Genomic DNA, 12,941 nt, shown 5'->3' with positions numbered 1-12,941 from the left:
TTTTTGACTAGTAACTAAAAAGGGGATGCCAATTTTGTCTAAAAATATCCTCCAAATTCCATATTTTTACACATAGTTAGAATTAGGCATTACTTGATTGTTTTTATTATGATTGTATATATGCAACAAACTAGAATGTTCACTTTTCCCACATCCACTTATTTTCAGACAATTAATGTTCCAATGTTCAATATGTAATTAAAAGATTGAACCTCAAAGAATAAGTTGGTGACATCATGCCTCACAATTTAACAAAACAGCCTAATTTTAGTCAAATGAGACAGCTGCGTATATCCCGACTGTAAATTTGGGCCATGATTCCACTCTCCAGTTTCATAAATAAAAGTAAAAGTACATATGTTGCAGTACAATAGACTAAATCACATTTTATGTTAAGCTTTCGATAGTAAATAAAGTTAATTTTGGACTGGATAGAAAATTGTTCCCATAATCCGTCCAATTTTGCCCCTGGCAATCATCTTGGCATTGATTATGTTTATTTGAAAGCAATAACTTTGTAAGTTGTGATATCTCTTAATACTAGAACAAACTATTTTCCATACATAATCTTTTGATTGGTTCTTATTCACGCTTTCAGTTTTCGTCAGTTTCCTTCATTTATGTTTGGTATATTTGGTTTTGGCTTTCTTTCCTTTTTAGAGTATATTTTGGCTTCTAACATTTTTTATATTTGGGGTGAAATAGGAACTTATTGCATGGACCTGCTTGGTATTAAAAATAAACATACCGCTATTAAGCATAGAAGATACCTCAGAAATCCTCAATATTAGACAATTATTGAGTTGATATTGTTTTCTATTCTGATGTCTTTGAATTAGAGGAAAAGAACCAAGATGGTTGTAATATAGTGTCAATCAATATTTCTTTAAAGGCTTAGAATGATCAGAATATAAAATTTGGTAGGTCATGGAGGTAAGGAAAAAGTACTCTGTAAAATATCTTCTGGATGTGTTTGACTTGTAACAAGAATAATGTCTTCGAAATTCGTAATAAGGTGAGTTAAAAAAATCCCGAAAGAAGGACAAGATTAGGCCATGTTCTACTGATAAACATTGGCCCTAAACCCGGATGTCTCCATCGATTGATGCGAAGGCTATGTGGGTGAATTGATGGAGAAGGGAAGGGAAAACACCTGTTAATGTCATGAATCTGTTAAACCTCTATTCAACATGTGAAGCGTACTTTGCCACCATTTCATTCTGGGTCTCGCTGCCATCGATAACGACAAGGTACGATCGATGGAAAAGCTCTGGAGATGGTTGTTTGGCTCATGAATTTCCTTTGTGATGAAGAAGAATAGTAGAGTGCTACAACAGGTGTTTTGCCTTCCTGGCTTAGAAGACTACACTTAGGATTATTTCATTTTATGCATTTCAGCTATAGCAACATGGTATATAAATAGCATATATTTTGAATTAAAAGTACGATTCTATTATGTCTATGTTATTAGAATATTCAAAGGTCATTTGTAGGGGGTTTGATTTAGTAAGATATGTATTCAGAGGTGGTGTCTTTGATCATGTTATCTATTTTCTCTCTTCATTTTTTAGGCAAATGCAATTGGCTCATTAAATTCATTGATATTTGAACAGTAGCCTATGTGTATCGATCTCAAAATGGAAAACAATAATCAACTTTGTTTTGATTGACAAATTTATGTTTGGTTAATCACAGTACTTTATGCTTTAACCAATGTACAATTTTTTAATGAACAAATTATGGAGAGATAGGATTGAGTAAGCTATTTTTTAATGATAATTCGTCAAGATTATTAGAAAATTATTAGAAAATTGTTTGATGCATGTATTGAAATGGGAATATTTGTAAGGAATTCCTCTCCGGAAATTAATCTCCTGAGTAGACAGATAAAATTGAAGGAATTGGATTATAGAATTTAGGCAAATTCTGATTTAAAATATTTTTTAAAAGATGTGATTAATAAAATGCATATTAGCAAAATGGAACTTTACCCCAAGAGCCCTGTACATGGATTTCCATCATATTTTGCTTTGCTGATAATGGAATGAATGAATTAAGACATAAATTACTCTTCCATGCAAAGATTTAAATCACAGTGCCAGTTATTTCAATTTTCAGGGTTTATAGAGTGCATTGCTTTGATTGAAGAGGTTAGCTTGCATGGTAAAGCCAAAATAATTTCATCCTTCACAACTTGAAGAAAGGAAGCAAATCATATTTTGCTCATTTTTTTTACCTTCCAATTTTTCTGATTTTGTTCTATTCAAATACATTTATTTTCATAGTGGATTTCACTTCTCATTTTGATTCATGCACTTGTTTGTCCATTTCAACTATTTTTGTAATGTCTGTTTTCAAGTTCTCCTTCTGTGTGCCTTATATCAATATGTCTTTTTGATGCAATATCTGTAAATATACATCTATGTTTTATCAACCATGTATTGGTCATAAGTAATCAGAATATAATCCATAAATTATACAATTTATATTCATTAACTAGTATAGATAGGTGTATTGACATACTTATATTGTAAATTTTACTGTTCAGAATGTATATAGATTATAATAAAATACAACTCTTTTTACAGAGTCTTCTCTTCATATAAAACACATATCTATGACTTCTTGGAGTGAGAAATGTGTGCAGAAAAAAATCTTGTTAAATGCAATTTTTTTTTAAATCAAGTTGCTTTGAATTTAATGGCCTTTGTTCCATAAAAATATGGCCCTTAACATTGCAAGTTTGTACTTACCTCCGTACATATGCCCCTAAGCAAATATTTCATTTGTTTTTGGATTTTAAGGTAATAATTGCACAAGTCACAGGTTTTATGGTTTATGATGACTTGATTTTATTTAAACAGGTAACCTCCCTTGTTATATCCACAATGTCTTATTTGTCTGTCTGAATTCATAAATATGGATTCACTTGTAACCGGTTTTTCATTCCACTGTTTCACTGAGGCCGATTCTCCAACAGTGGACTGAAAAACTGAATGGCTTTAATCAAGTTCATCATCGGGACTACAGTTTCAGACCACCCCAAACGGTCTACTGATATTCTGACTAGAAATGGATTTACTTGAAACCATCTTTTTGAATACTGGTCTTTTGGATGGAGAATCCATGGTCTTGACTCAACCATTGGTTGAGAACTTTGTGAATCCGGAACTATTACTAGTAGTCTGTCTATTTGGTCTGTCATTCCATCCAAACCTTTGGACTAGATACGTTTCGTTGAATGTTTTTCCAAATTTTTCCTGACCATTTGGTCTTCTACCAATTTGACAAATCAAGTAATGGTTACAAGATGGAATTGCATCTTAACTAGAAATCAGATGTTAAATCTTGTTGATGATTTAATTTCAGTATTAATCACATTCAAAAAGTCCCAGCCCAAGTTTCTTTAGACCATGTGGGATAAGACCAAATAGGCATTAGACAGAGTAACACACAAACATCAGTTGTTTTGGGTTAGCATTCAACCACTCTGTTTCCCCCTTTTTAAGCCCACCCATCATGCATTGCAGATCCACAAGATGACCCAGGAAGTAAAGATATACCTTGGAGTAAAAAAGTTGGAAATACATTTCTGATCAGAAGGCTTAAGATCTCCGACTTCAAACAACTTGTAAAGTCTGTGGTTCTATAGAATCTCATCACAATTGCATTTTAAAAGACGTTTAAAGGACAAGTCCACCCCAATAAAAACTTGCTTTGAATAAAAAGAGAAAAATCTAACAAACATAACGCTGAAAATTTCATCTAAATCGGATGTAAAATAAGAAGTTATAATATTTTCAAGTTTCGCTTAATTTCACAAAATAGTTATCTACACATCCTGGTTGGTATGCAAATGAGGGACTAATGACATCATCCACTCACTATTTCTTTTGTATTTTATTATATGAAATATTCTAATTTTCTCCCCATTGCCATGTGAAACAAAGTTTTATTCCTCCCTGAACAAGTGGAATTACCATTATTTCAATATTTCATGGTTCTGTCAAGTTGGTCCTTATTGCCAAATCTGTAAAAATTGAAATATTGTATAATTCAAACAAAAGAAGTAGTCAGTGGTGGACATCATCAACTTTCTCATTTGCATATCACTGAGTTGTGAATATAATTGTTTTTGTGAAAAATAAGCGAAACTTTAAAATGTCATAACTTTCTTATTTTACATCCAATTTTGATGAAGTTTTCAGTGTTATTCTCATTTGATTTTCCTCTATTGATTCAAATCAACTTTTTTCTGGGGTGGATTTGACCTTTAATTTAGGACAAAATATTGATTGAAATAAACACCTGATAACAGTTTCTAGGACAAAAAATAAAAATAATTTGGAAATAGCATATGTTGCTATATTATGCTGGAAACTAAGAAGGGTCATGTTCTGAATTCTGATAAGATTATTTCTCTTGTATTTCTAACAATGAAAATGAAGCATATCTTGATTTTATTATTTCCAGATTGAGCCAACTGATAACTCATTGTTTTGACCCAGTATACATGTATGTAGGTCAATATTTATCAAGTAAAGTAAACCAATTGTTTATTTGAGGTCATCAGCATTTTTTTGTGTAATGAGCAAAGGACTGTTTGAATTAGGGTCCTTGTTCACACTACAGTACATCAGAATTTAACCTTTACATAAAGTATATCAGCAGTTTGAACCAAAACTCTTCAACCACCTTGGAAATTAAATGAACATGCTTCAAACATATGCGCACCCCCGCCCAAAAAAATAATAGAATGAATACAATAAATAAAATAGATTAAAGGTCAAGTCCACCCCAGAAAAATGTTGATTTGAATCAAGAGATAAAAATCAAACAAGCATATCGAAATCGGATGTAAAATAAGATAGTTATGATATTTTGAAGTTTCGCTTGTTTTTGAAAAAAACCTCAGTGACATGCAAATGAGAGTCGATATGTCCATCACTCACTATTGTTTTTGTTTTTTTACTGTTTGAATCATACAATATTTCTTCTTTACCAATTTGACATTAACGACCAACTTAACTGAGCCATAAAATGTTATAAAAATGGTAATACCACATGTTCAGGGAGGAATACAAATTTGTTTCATAGGAAAATGAGAAAATTATAATATTTCATATAATAAAATACAAAAGAAATAGTGAGTGATGTCATCAGTTCCCTCATTTGCATACCGACCAGGATGTGCATATAACTTTTTTGTGAAATTAAGCAAAATTTTAAAATGTCATAACTGTCTTATTTTACATCCAATTTTGATGAAATTTTCAGTGTTATGGTTGTTGGATTTTTCTCTTTTTCTTCAAATCAACTTTTTGTTGGGGTGGACTTGTCCTTTAAATATATGAATAATGAAAATAAATAAATACATTCATTAATTAAATTTGAAAAAATAAAAAATAAATATGCACATGATTATCAGGAAACAACAATGCTGCATTGCAAGACTAATTATAAATGAATACCTGAAATGGGGATATTTAAATTCATATCTTTATTATTCATAAAAAAATTGAGCATTCAATAAGATCTGTATCTCATAAAATAAAAGTTGAGTATTTGTATGAAACAACAAACTTGAAAAGACAGGTAATACGATACTCCATCTTACAAATCATACACTGCATTGTAAAATGTCAAATTACTTTAATGCAAATATTGTTTCATACAATACAATTGATGTTAGTTTAAGACCTCAACAATGAAAGTTTGGCACCTGCTCTTACTGCATTTCACAAACATCATTTAATGATTTAACAGTAGCAGTGAAGAAATTGCTCTTCAGCTATCATTTGTCCAATCCATCAAATACAATACTGTATATAAGAGCTACTACATGTACATACATGTATATTTCATGATTGAAGAAAAGGGTTTTGGAAATGATAGCAACCAGAAAATTGCTCTGAAGTTGACGAAAACCAGTCTCATATTGTCCGACTTCCATGAGAGATCTTTCAGTATTCAACTCACCACTCGTGACTTTTCAGAAATATGATTCAAATGAGCATTCACTCCATCAGTTTTGTAACTTTCTACTGCATTTTGTATGTATGTTGCTTAAACGATCTTATTGTTACTACATTTGACAACATTTTGAAACAAGTACTATCCCCAAAATATGACAATTTCTTCTTTATTCAAGGCCAAGTTACACCGGAACCGATTCACCTGCAAATCCATCTGAATACATATATTCGGGTGGTTTCGGGAGTATTCTGTTCTCCCTCCTCGAATTTGAGAAAATTCAGGAAGGATTCGGTTTTGGTGTAACCCTGGCTTTACAGTATAGCTCTTTCTGAATGAATTCTACTGCAATTGCCAACTATTTTGAATAGTTAAATTCAGACATTTTCATTCTAATAGACAGAGATGCTCAATATCCAAAGCATCAATTCTCATACTACTAAAAAATGCCTTAGGCCTTTTTTCTATTTAAATTTTTTTTAAATTTATTTATGTTTTTCTATTTTGCTTGTTAGAAAATGTGTGCATCCCCACCTGAGATGCTGGATAATATCTTATTTAAACTCTGTGGAAAAAACTGACTAATATTACTGGTAATGTTATGTAATTGTAATAAGTAGTCCAAATGATTACAGATTGGGTACTAAGCAATATGGTTTCAATTTTTAGCTCTACAACTGGAAGTCCATCCAAAATCATTATGGGCAAGATAAATGGGATGAGACAAATAAATAGAGAACATAAACTTATGAAAATCAGGCTTGACCATATCATACAAATTGAGTTCTGAAAACTTCAAAGAAATTAATAAACCATCAAGTATGTTGATAATGTACAGTTGTGCTAAAAAATAGTGAACCTCACTACTCCCCATGCTTAGTGTTGAATGTAGACAACAACACTTCAATGTTCAGCAAGCCCAGAGAAACAAACTATCAAATGAAATATTTGATCACCTGACTTCACTGTTAAATCGCTAAAACATGGCAGAACTTGAACACTTTAAACATGTTCATTTTAAGGAAGGGTTCACTAACTTTTGGGCACCACTGAGGCCAGTTTGCAAACAGTAGACTGAAAATACCTATCAGAAGAATTTAAACTTAAAATAGTCAATGTAAACAAAGAAAATGACATCTACAAATCCATCCACAAAATAGCAAACTAGGAATGAAGTACTTTCCAAATGCATGTAGAAAACCCGTTCGAGAGTGTTATTTTCCTTGGATGCATAGAAACCTAACAATCCAGCCAATAAAGTTTCTTTAATACACCCCACTTTTAATGACTGCTCACTTCCAGTCCATTCATTAGCAGGGATGCATTACATGTCATATAACACCTGCTGCATCATATAATTCTCTCACTAGTAATATATCAGTGTCTGGACTAAAAGCCACTTTCACACTTTTAAAATCACCAGGAATCAAGCAGAACCAGCCTAAACTGATTCTATTTCAAAATTTTGGTGACAGAATACAGCAAGAATACAATTTATGTTGACTAGGGGCACCATCTCACAAAGAGATGTGAAAGATTAAAAACAAACTCAAATTGCAATTGATTTGAATTTGTGTAGATAACGGATAGGAATTCATTTTATATCAAATACAATGTTAAGTTTGATTTGAATCTATCGTTACTCTTGACCAGGGGCCCCATGTTACAAAGAGTTAAGAGATAGGAATTTTATATCAATTACAATTTTTAGTTTAATCTATCGCAACTCCTTATAAGACAGGGTCCTAGCCAATCTCTTGATATTGACTGACCTACCAGTAGATTGCTTGTCATTCTGATAATTTATGGAATGCGATCACAACATATAGTGAATGCCGTACAAATATATAGAATGGCACAGATTCTACTTTGAATATACTCTCATTTCTTTGAGTCATTTGAGTTTTGAGCATAGGCAAGACAATAACACTGACCTAACAGACCCACAACATCAGGGCCCCATCTTACAAAGAGTTACGATTGATCTAATCAATGTCAACTATATCGAAATTCATCAATGTCATAATTTTTTCTACAGAAAATTTACACAATGTACTTTGTGAACAAAGAGAAGCACACTGAAAATGATGAATATATGACATATCTAGAAAATAATTTGAATAAACAGGCATTTCAGATGTTGACGGTGCTGGCTTTCCATAGTTGTGAACGATCGGATCAATCACAACTCATTGTAAGACAGGGCCCTGAGCTCTGTTCCACAAAGGTTACTTAATATGGACAATTTGCCATCCAATGGTAACTTGCATGGAATTCTTGATTGATTTTGATTGGCTGTTGAGAGCCGTTACCATGGTAGTTATCATTTTATGGCAATTTGTCCGTGGTTAAACAAATGGAAATTTATTGACCGACCACTTGATCCCAGTCTTAAGCAGCAATAATGTAATAAATTTGCCCTGCTCAGATGTCTGATACGGTTAATAATAAAACTTTACAACTTGGGTGGGGATGTAGTCTACTCTCAATAGTGAAAATAAGTACATGTCTGTCAATTAAGAAAAGACAGGAAGACATTGAAAATCACATAAGAAAAGCAGATTAAACACCAAACAATTAGTGATATATCACATAAGCATTATTGTAGCTATATTCAGAATGGGTTAAAGAAACCATATTTATTTTGAAATGAATTAAATATACAAAATTTTAAGTGATGCAAAAGGGACTCCTTTTCAGCACAAAAAACAGCCAAAATATAGAAAGGGCTTCATTTGCAACCGGGATAAGAATGAAAGATTCATGTATGCACTAGGGGAGTAAAAGAATTCTTTGCAGTTGAGGTATGATTGTGGAGTGGTTAACACCTTTTGGATTTGTGTTCCAACTTTACAAATAAATTGAATGATCAGAATACCCCCTTCATCTTTGTACCAAAGAAAGATCAAATATGGTAGCTACATGTACATAGTCATGTATGGCCAGGTAAAATCTGAGCAACCATCAGACCAATGGGATGAGTATATTTGTATTAATGCAGTTCAAACTAAGGGGGCATTGCAAGAAATTTGCAATCGATTACTAAATAAATTTTTGGTCCCCAAATCAATCATAAATTGTCTTGGAAATGTTTGTAAATTTTTTATTGTTTTGTTCGTCTTCTCTTGCAGAAAAGTCTATAAATCGAGTCGATATAGTTCAGTGATCTGTTCATCACAAATTCGCAATTGAAATTTGCAATCGGTTGCAATCAAGTTTCTTGCAACACCCCAAAGATGATCCTAAAAAAGCACCACAAAGAAGCAACACTGACAGGAGTATCCAAGCTGGTTGCATTGAATGGTGTCGGTAGTCCTCTAATAGTTACATTATATTCAACAATACTCGTTAATTTCAGAGCTGAGGCCAGTAGTTCAGAGTCACAAAGCCACTTGAAACAGTTTGTAATGAGGCCGCTAAAATCTGGCCGAAGCTGGATTTGACTATTAAATGCTGGCAACAGTCAATTTGATTTGTATTTTATAGTTTATATCCTTTACTATCTACCACCAAACTTTGCTTGTTGGGCTATAAGACCTTCATTCTGTTGGACCTGGTACTCTTGAAATCTCAAGGAAACTCTCTGCGTCATCTTAAGGTACTTCTCCATGCAGTTAAATGAACAGTGTTTCTGCAATGTTGAGGTGAAAGAAAACAAAATTTAGAATATTATACTTTTTTTTATTCCACTCTGCATGTTTTATTAATATTCAATTTTTTAAGACAGTTTTAGGAATTTTGCCATGTACAAGCCACAGAATCAGTTTCGTCATATTTTCTAATTATGAATTGTCTTGATTTATGAGGTCTGCATTTGAACAGGCATCTCATCCTTATGATAGCTTTGATTATTTTCCTTTAAACATTTGTAAAAATCATCAAGTTTCTATTTACTCTAAATCACTTGGCACTATCTCTCATCATTCATAGAATATCAATCATTTCCTTTGACTTCCTAAAGGGAGTATACATGTATACTTTATGATGTCATTGTAGATATCAAATATAATTTGCTAATGAGCATAAATTCATAGGCCCGTATTCTAAAGTTGGGTTTAATTTAAACTCTGGTTTAAAAATGCGGTTTAACTATGGATAGCCAATAGTGGCATAAATCTCTAATAGAATTTCAATGCATCAGTTCATTTTTCTCTCAAATCATTCTTTACCATTGCAGAAGGATAGATAAGATAGCTTTTTTCATCATTCACAAGTTAAGAAAGAGCACAATAAACATAAGAAACACACAATGTAAGGAATTTTTTTAGGCTATCCATAATTTTAGCAGAGTTAGACCATGGTCTTAGTTAAACCTGACTTAAAAATACAAGCCATAAGATCATACATAAACATAAACTTATTTTGAAAATAGAAAATTGGACAGGGTCCAATCACACAAAAAGATGTGATAGATTTTAATACAAACTTAAAATTGAGATATATCTAAATTCGATCGCATAATTACAGAATTTTGATATCGAATCCAGTTTGGGTTTTTATTCAGAACTATTGAAATTCTTCGTAAGATGGGCGCCAGTGATATTATCAGGTTTGAAATTCTTTGGGATATAAAATTTAAATTTAAAGCAATTTTCAGACTAGCCTATGCAAAACACAAGTTATATGAACCTCTTCTTTGATCAAATTTCTCATAAGTTAAACAGATTTCTGTGATCCCAAAAGAATCGAATTAAGCAAAGTTACTTGAATTCTTAATCTCTCAAAATGAATAATACAAAAAATATCTTGAAATATATTTGGTGAAAAAGAGGCCTATGAAAACTTCAAACATGAACAGTCAACTAACCTCATTATCATGTAGCTTTCTATTAGTGAAGTCATTGATGCAATCCAGGAAGCATGCTTCTGTCAGCTTGTTGTAGGAGTGGAGAAATTCCTTCAACTGCGATGTAAAGAAAAGGAAAAGAGTGCCTTAACACTTTCACCTCTATATATAATTGTAAACAAGGAAGTAACTTTCCTCTATTCTAGACAATTCAGTCTGTCCTTTTGTGACAAATTATCTGCCTTGTTTTCCATACTTCAAACACCTATTTCCCATCCTCTACATTGTAAGGTTGGTAGGCATGCCTAACCACCTCTGTTTAAATGTAAATGTGTTGTTGATTTCAAAATCTGTTTTATTTCTCTACACTGTAAAGAGAAATAAGGAAACTACTATCTTGAACATGCATTTTTTTAAACATGATATATTGCATATAAGGTGAGAAAACATTGAATGGTATCTCAAACTCAGATTGGTCCACATCCAAATGTTAGAATAGACCACAATGTACGTGATTACTTCATTGCAACAAAAAATCATACATAAAAAGGTCAGGAATTGACTTTCTAATTTCCTTAGCTTAATGTTTTATCAACATAAATTCCATGTACTCTACCTGCTTTGCATCCATTTGAGGTTGCACTGCCATGATTTTGAAGTGTTTTTTTATTGCTACTTGGCTGCAGGGAATAAATCTCTCATAGGAAAGGATTGTATCTGCGGGTCAACTACTTGCTTCTCAATGTCAATCTTCTGCAAATTTACAGATCTGCAAGGAGATGAAAAGTTGATACTTGTACAGGTACTGTAATAATGATAATAACAAACATCGAACAGAACAGAAGCATTCTGTCTTGTATGTACATCATTCATGATAACTCTGGGAGAGTAAATTCTAATATCCTGAATTATATAGCTAACATACACTGTTCTGAAACAAACATATACTCTATCAAAAATCTCCATTAAATAGTGATATACAAAATATGAGTCAACCTTGCATGCATAAATAAAAACATTGCATTTGCATACATATATCATAAAAATGCAAATGTATTCAGAATAAATGATATGGGTCAACTTTTGCCAATGCAGGGTGCGACATAAGCGCTTGCCCGATTGCCCGGGGCAAGTAAAAGTTAGAGTCGGGCAAGTGTTTTGAAGCACAGATAAAAACTAATTGCCCGAATCGGGCAAGCAAAATTCTCATATAGAAATTATATTTTATAAAGATTCCCCATATTTCACCATCAAAAATATAGAAAAGAAAAAGAGAGAAAAAAAGCCATATCATTAATTTCTTTCAAAAAAGTTTATAAGTCATGATTCGAATTGCAAAATTTGCGCCATTTTCTGCAATAAACACACAGCTCAGACACGTACACACACACACAGAATCAATGGCAGTCTAGAATACCTAGCTAGCTAGCGCCTAGTCCACGCAGCCCATGGTTTCTACGGTGCTGCACGAACGAAGTTTGCTCTGGAAGAAATCTCCCACAGAACTGTCAAACTTCACATTTCTTACCAATGAAAACTCTTGTAATGTCCACATTTCCTAAAAATTGGGGTAGCTCTATCATTTGTAAGCAGTATAAGGATAAATTTTCACTTCTGTTATGCTTCAAAAAGATCAGGTTTCGAATGATCGTCTAGTATTGCACACACTGAAATACATTGTTTGACAGTCCCAAATATGCACTTGTGTGTATGTTGATAAACATGGTTTCTTTCGTAACTATTTTTTTTTAGCCAAGGAAATCATTGATAAATTTTCTTCTTTATTTATGACTGGATAGTCTGAACTTTCTTCCTTACTGTAGGGGTGGGTAATTTCAGGAGCCCCTGACGGGGGTAGGCTTTGCTGTACCAGCACCTCTTTATATGTAACTGATAGAGGAAAGGCAAATCTTTCGTCTCCATGTGGTTTTAAGACAATTAAATGGATTGCTTTTTAGCAGAAACACCCTTTAGCCTCAGTGGGGGCTCCAACTTTTCAGATTTTTCCATAAATTTGAAAAATATGGAAAAAGGGGAAGGTGTTTTAGGCATCCCACTGACAGGGGTGGCTTCGAATTTCCAGTAATTCTTTATATGTAGCAGATAGAAAAAAGTCTATTCTTTTGTCTCCAAGTGGTTTAAAACGATAAAAGTGGTTTCACTACATAGTAGAAACACTTTT

General features: G+C 32.7%; 1 protein-coding gene across 1 annotated transcript; it reads right to left on the bottom strand.

The window, feature by feature from the left end:
- Nucleotides 1-5,485: 5,485 nt before the first annotated feature.
- On the bottom strand, nt 5,486-11,566 carry LOC129264840 (mitochondrial import inner membrane translocase subunit Tim9-like). Its single transcript, XM_054902795.2, has 3 exons — nt 11,376-11,566; nt 10,781-10,876; nt 5,486-9,604 (listed from the first exon to the last, which is right to left on the bottom strand). The coding sequence occupies exons 1-3, from the start codon at nt 11,406-11,408 to the stop codon at nt 9,473-9,475; spliced, it is 261 nt and encodes an 86-aa protein (XP_054758770.1). The 5' UTR covers nt 11,409-11,566; the 3' UTR covers nt 5,486-9,472.
- Between the last annotated feature and the right edge of the window lie 1,375 nt (nt 11,567-12,941).

Source organism: Lytechinus pictus, chromosome 7 (genome assembly GCF_037042905.1).
Source record: "Lytechinus pictus isolate F3 Inbred chromosome 7, Lp3.0, whole genome shotgun sequence".
Taxonomy (NCBI): Eukaryota; Metazoa; Echinodermata; class Echinoidea; order Temnopleuroida; family Toxopneustidae; genus Lytechinus; species Lytechinus pictus.
The sequence above is the reverse complement of the archived record's forward strand: the minus strand, read 5'-3'. Positions and strand labels throughout refer to the sequence as shown.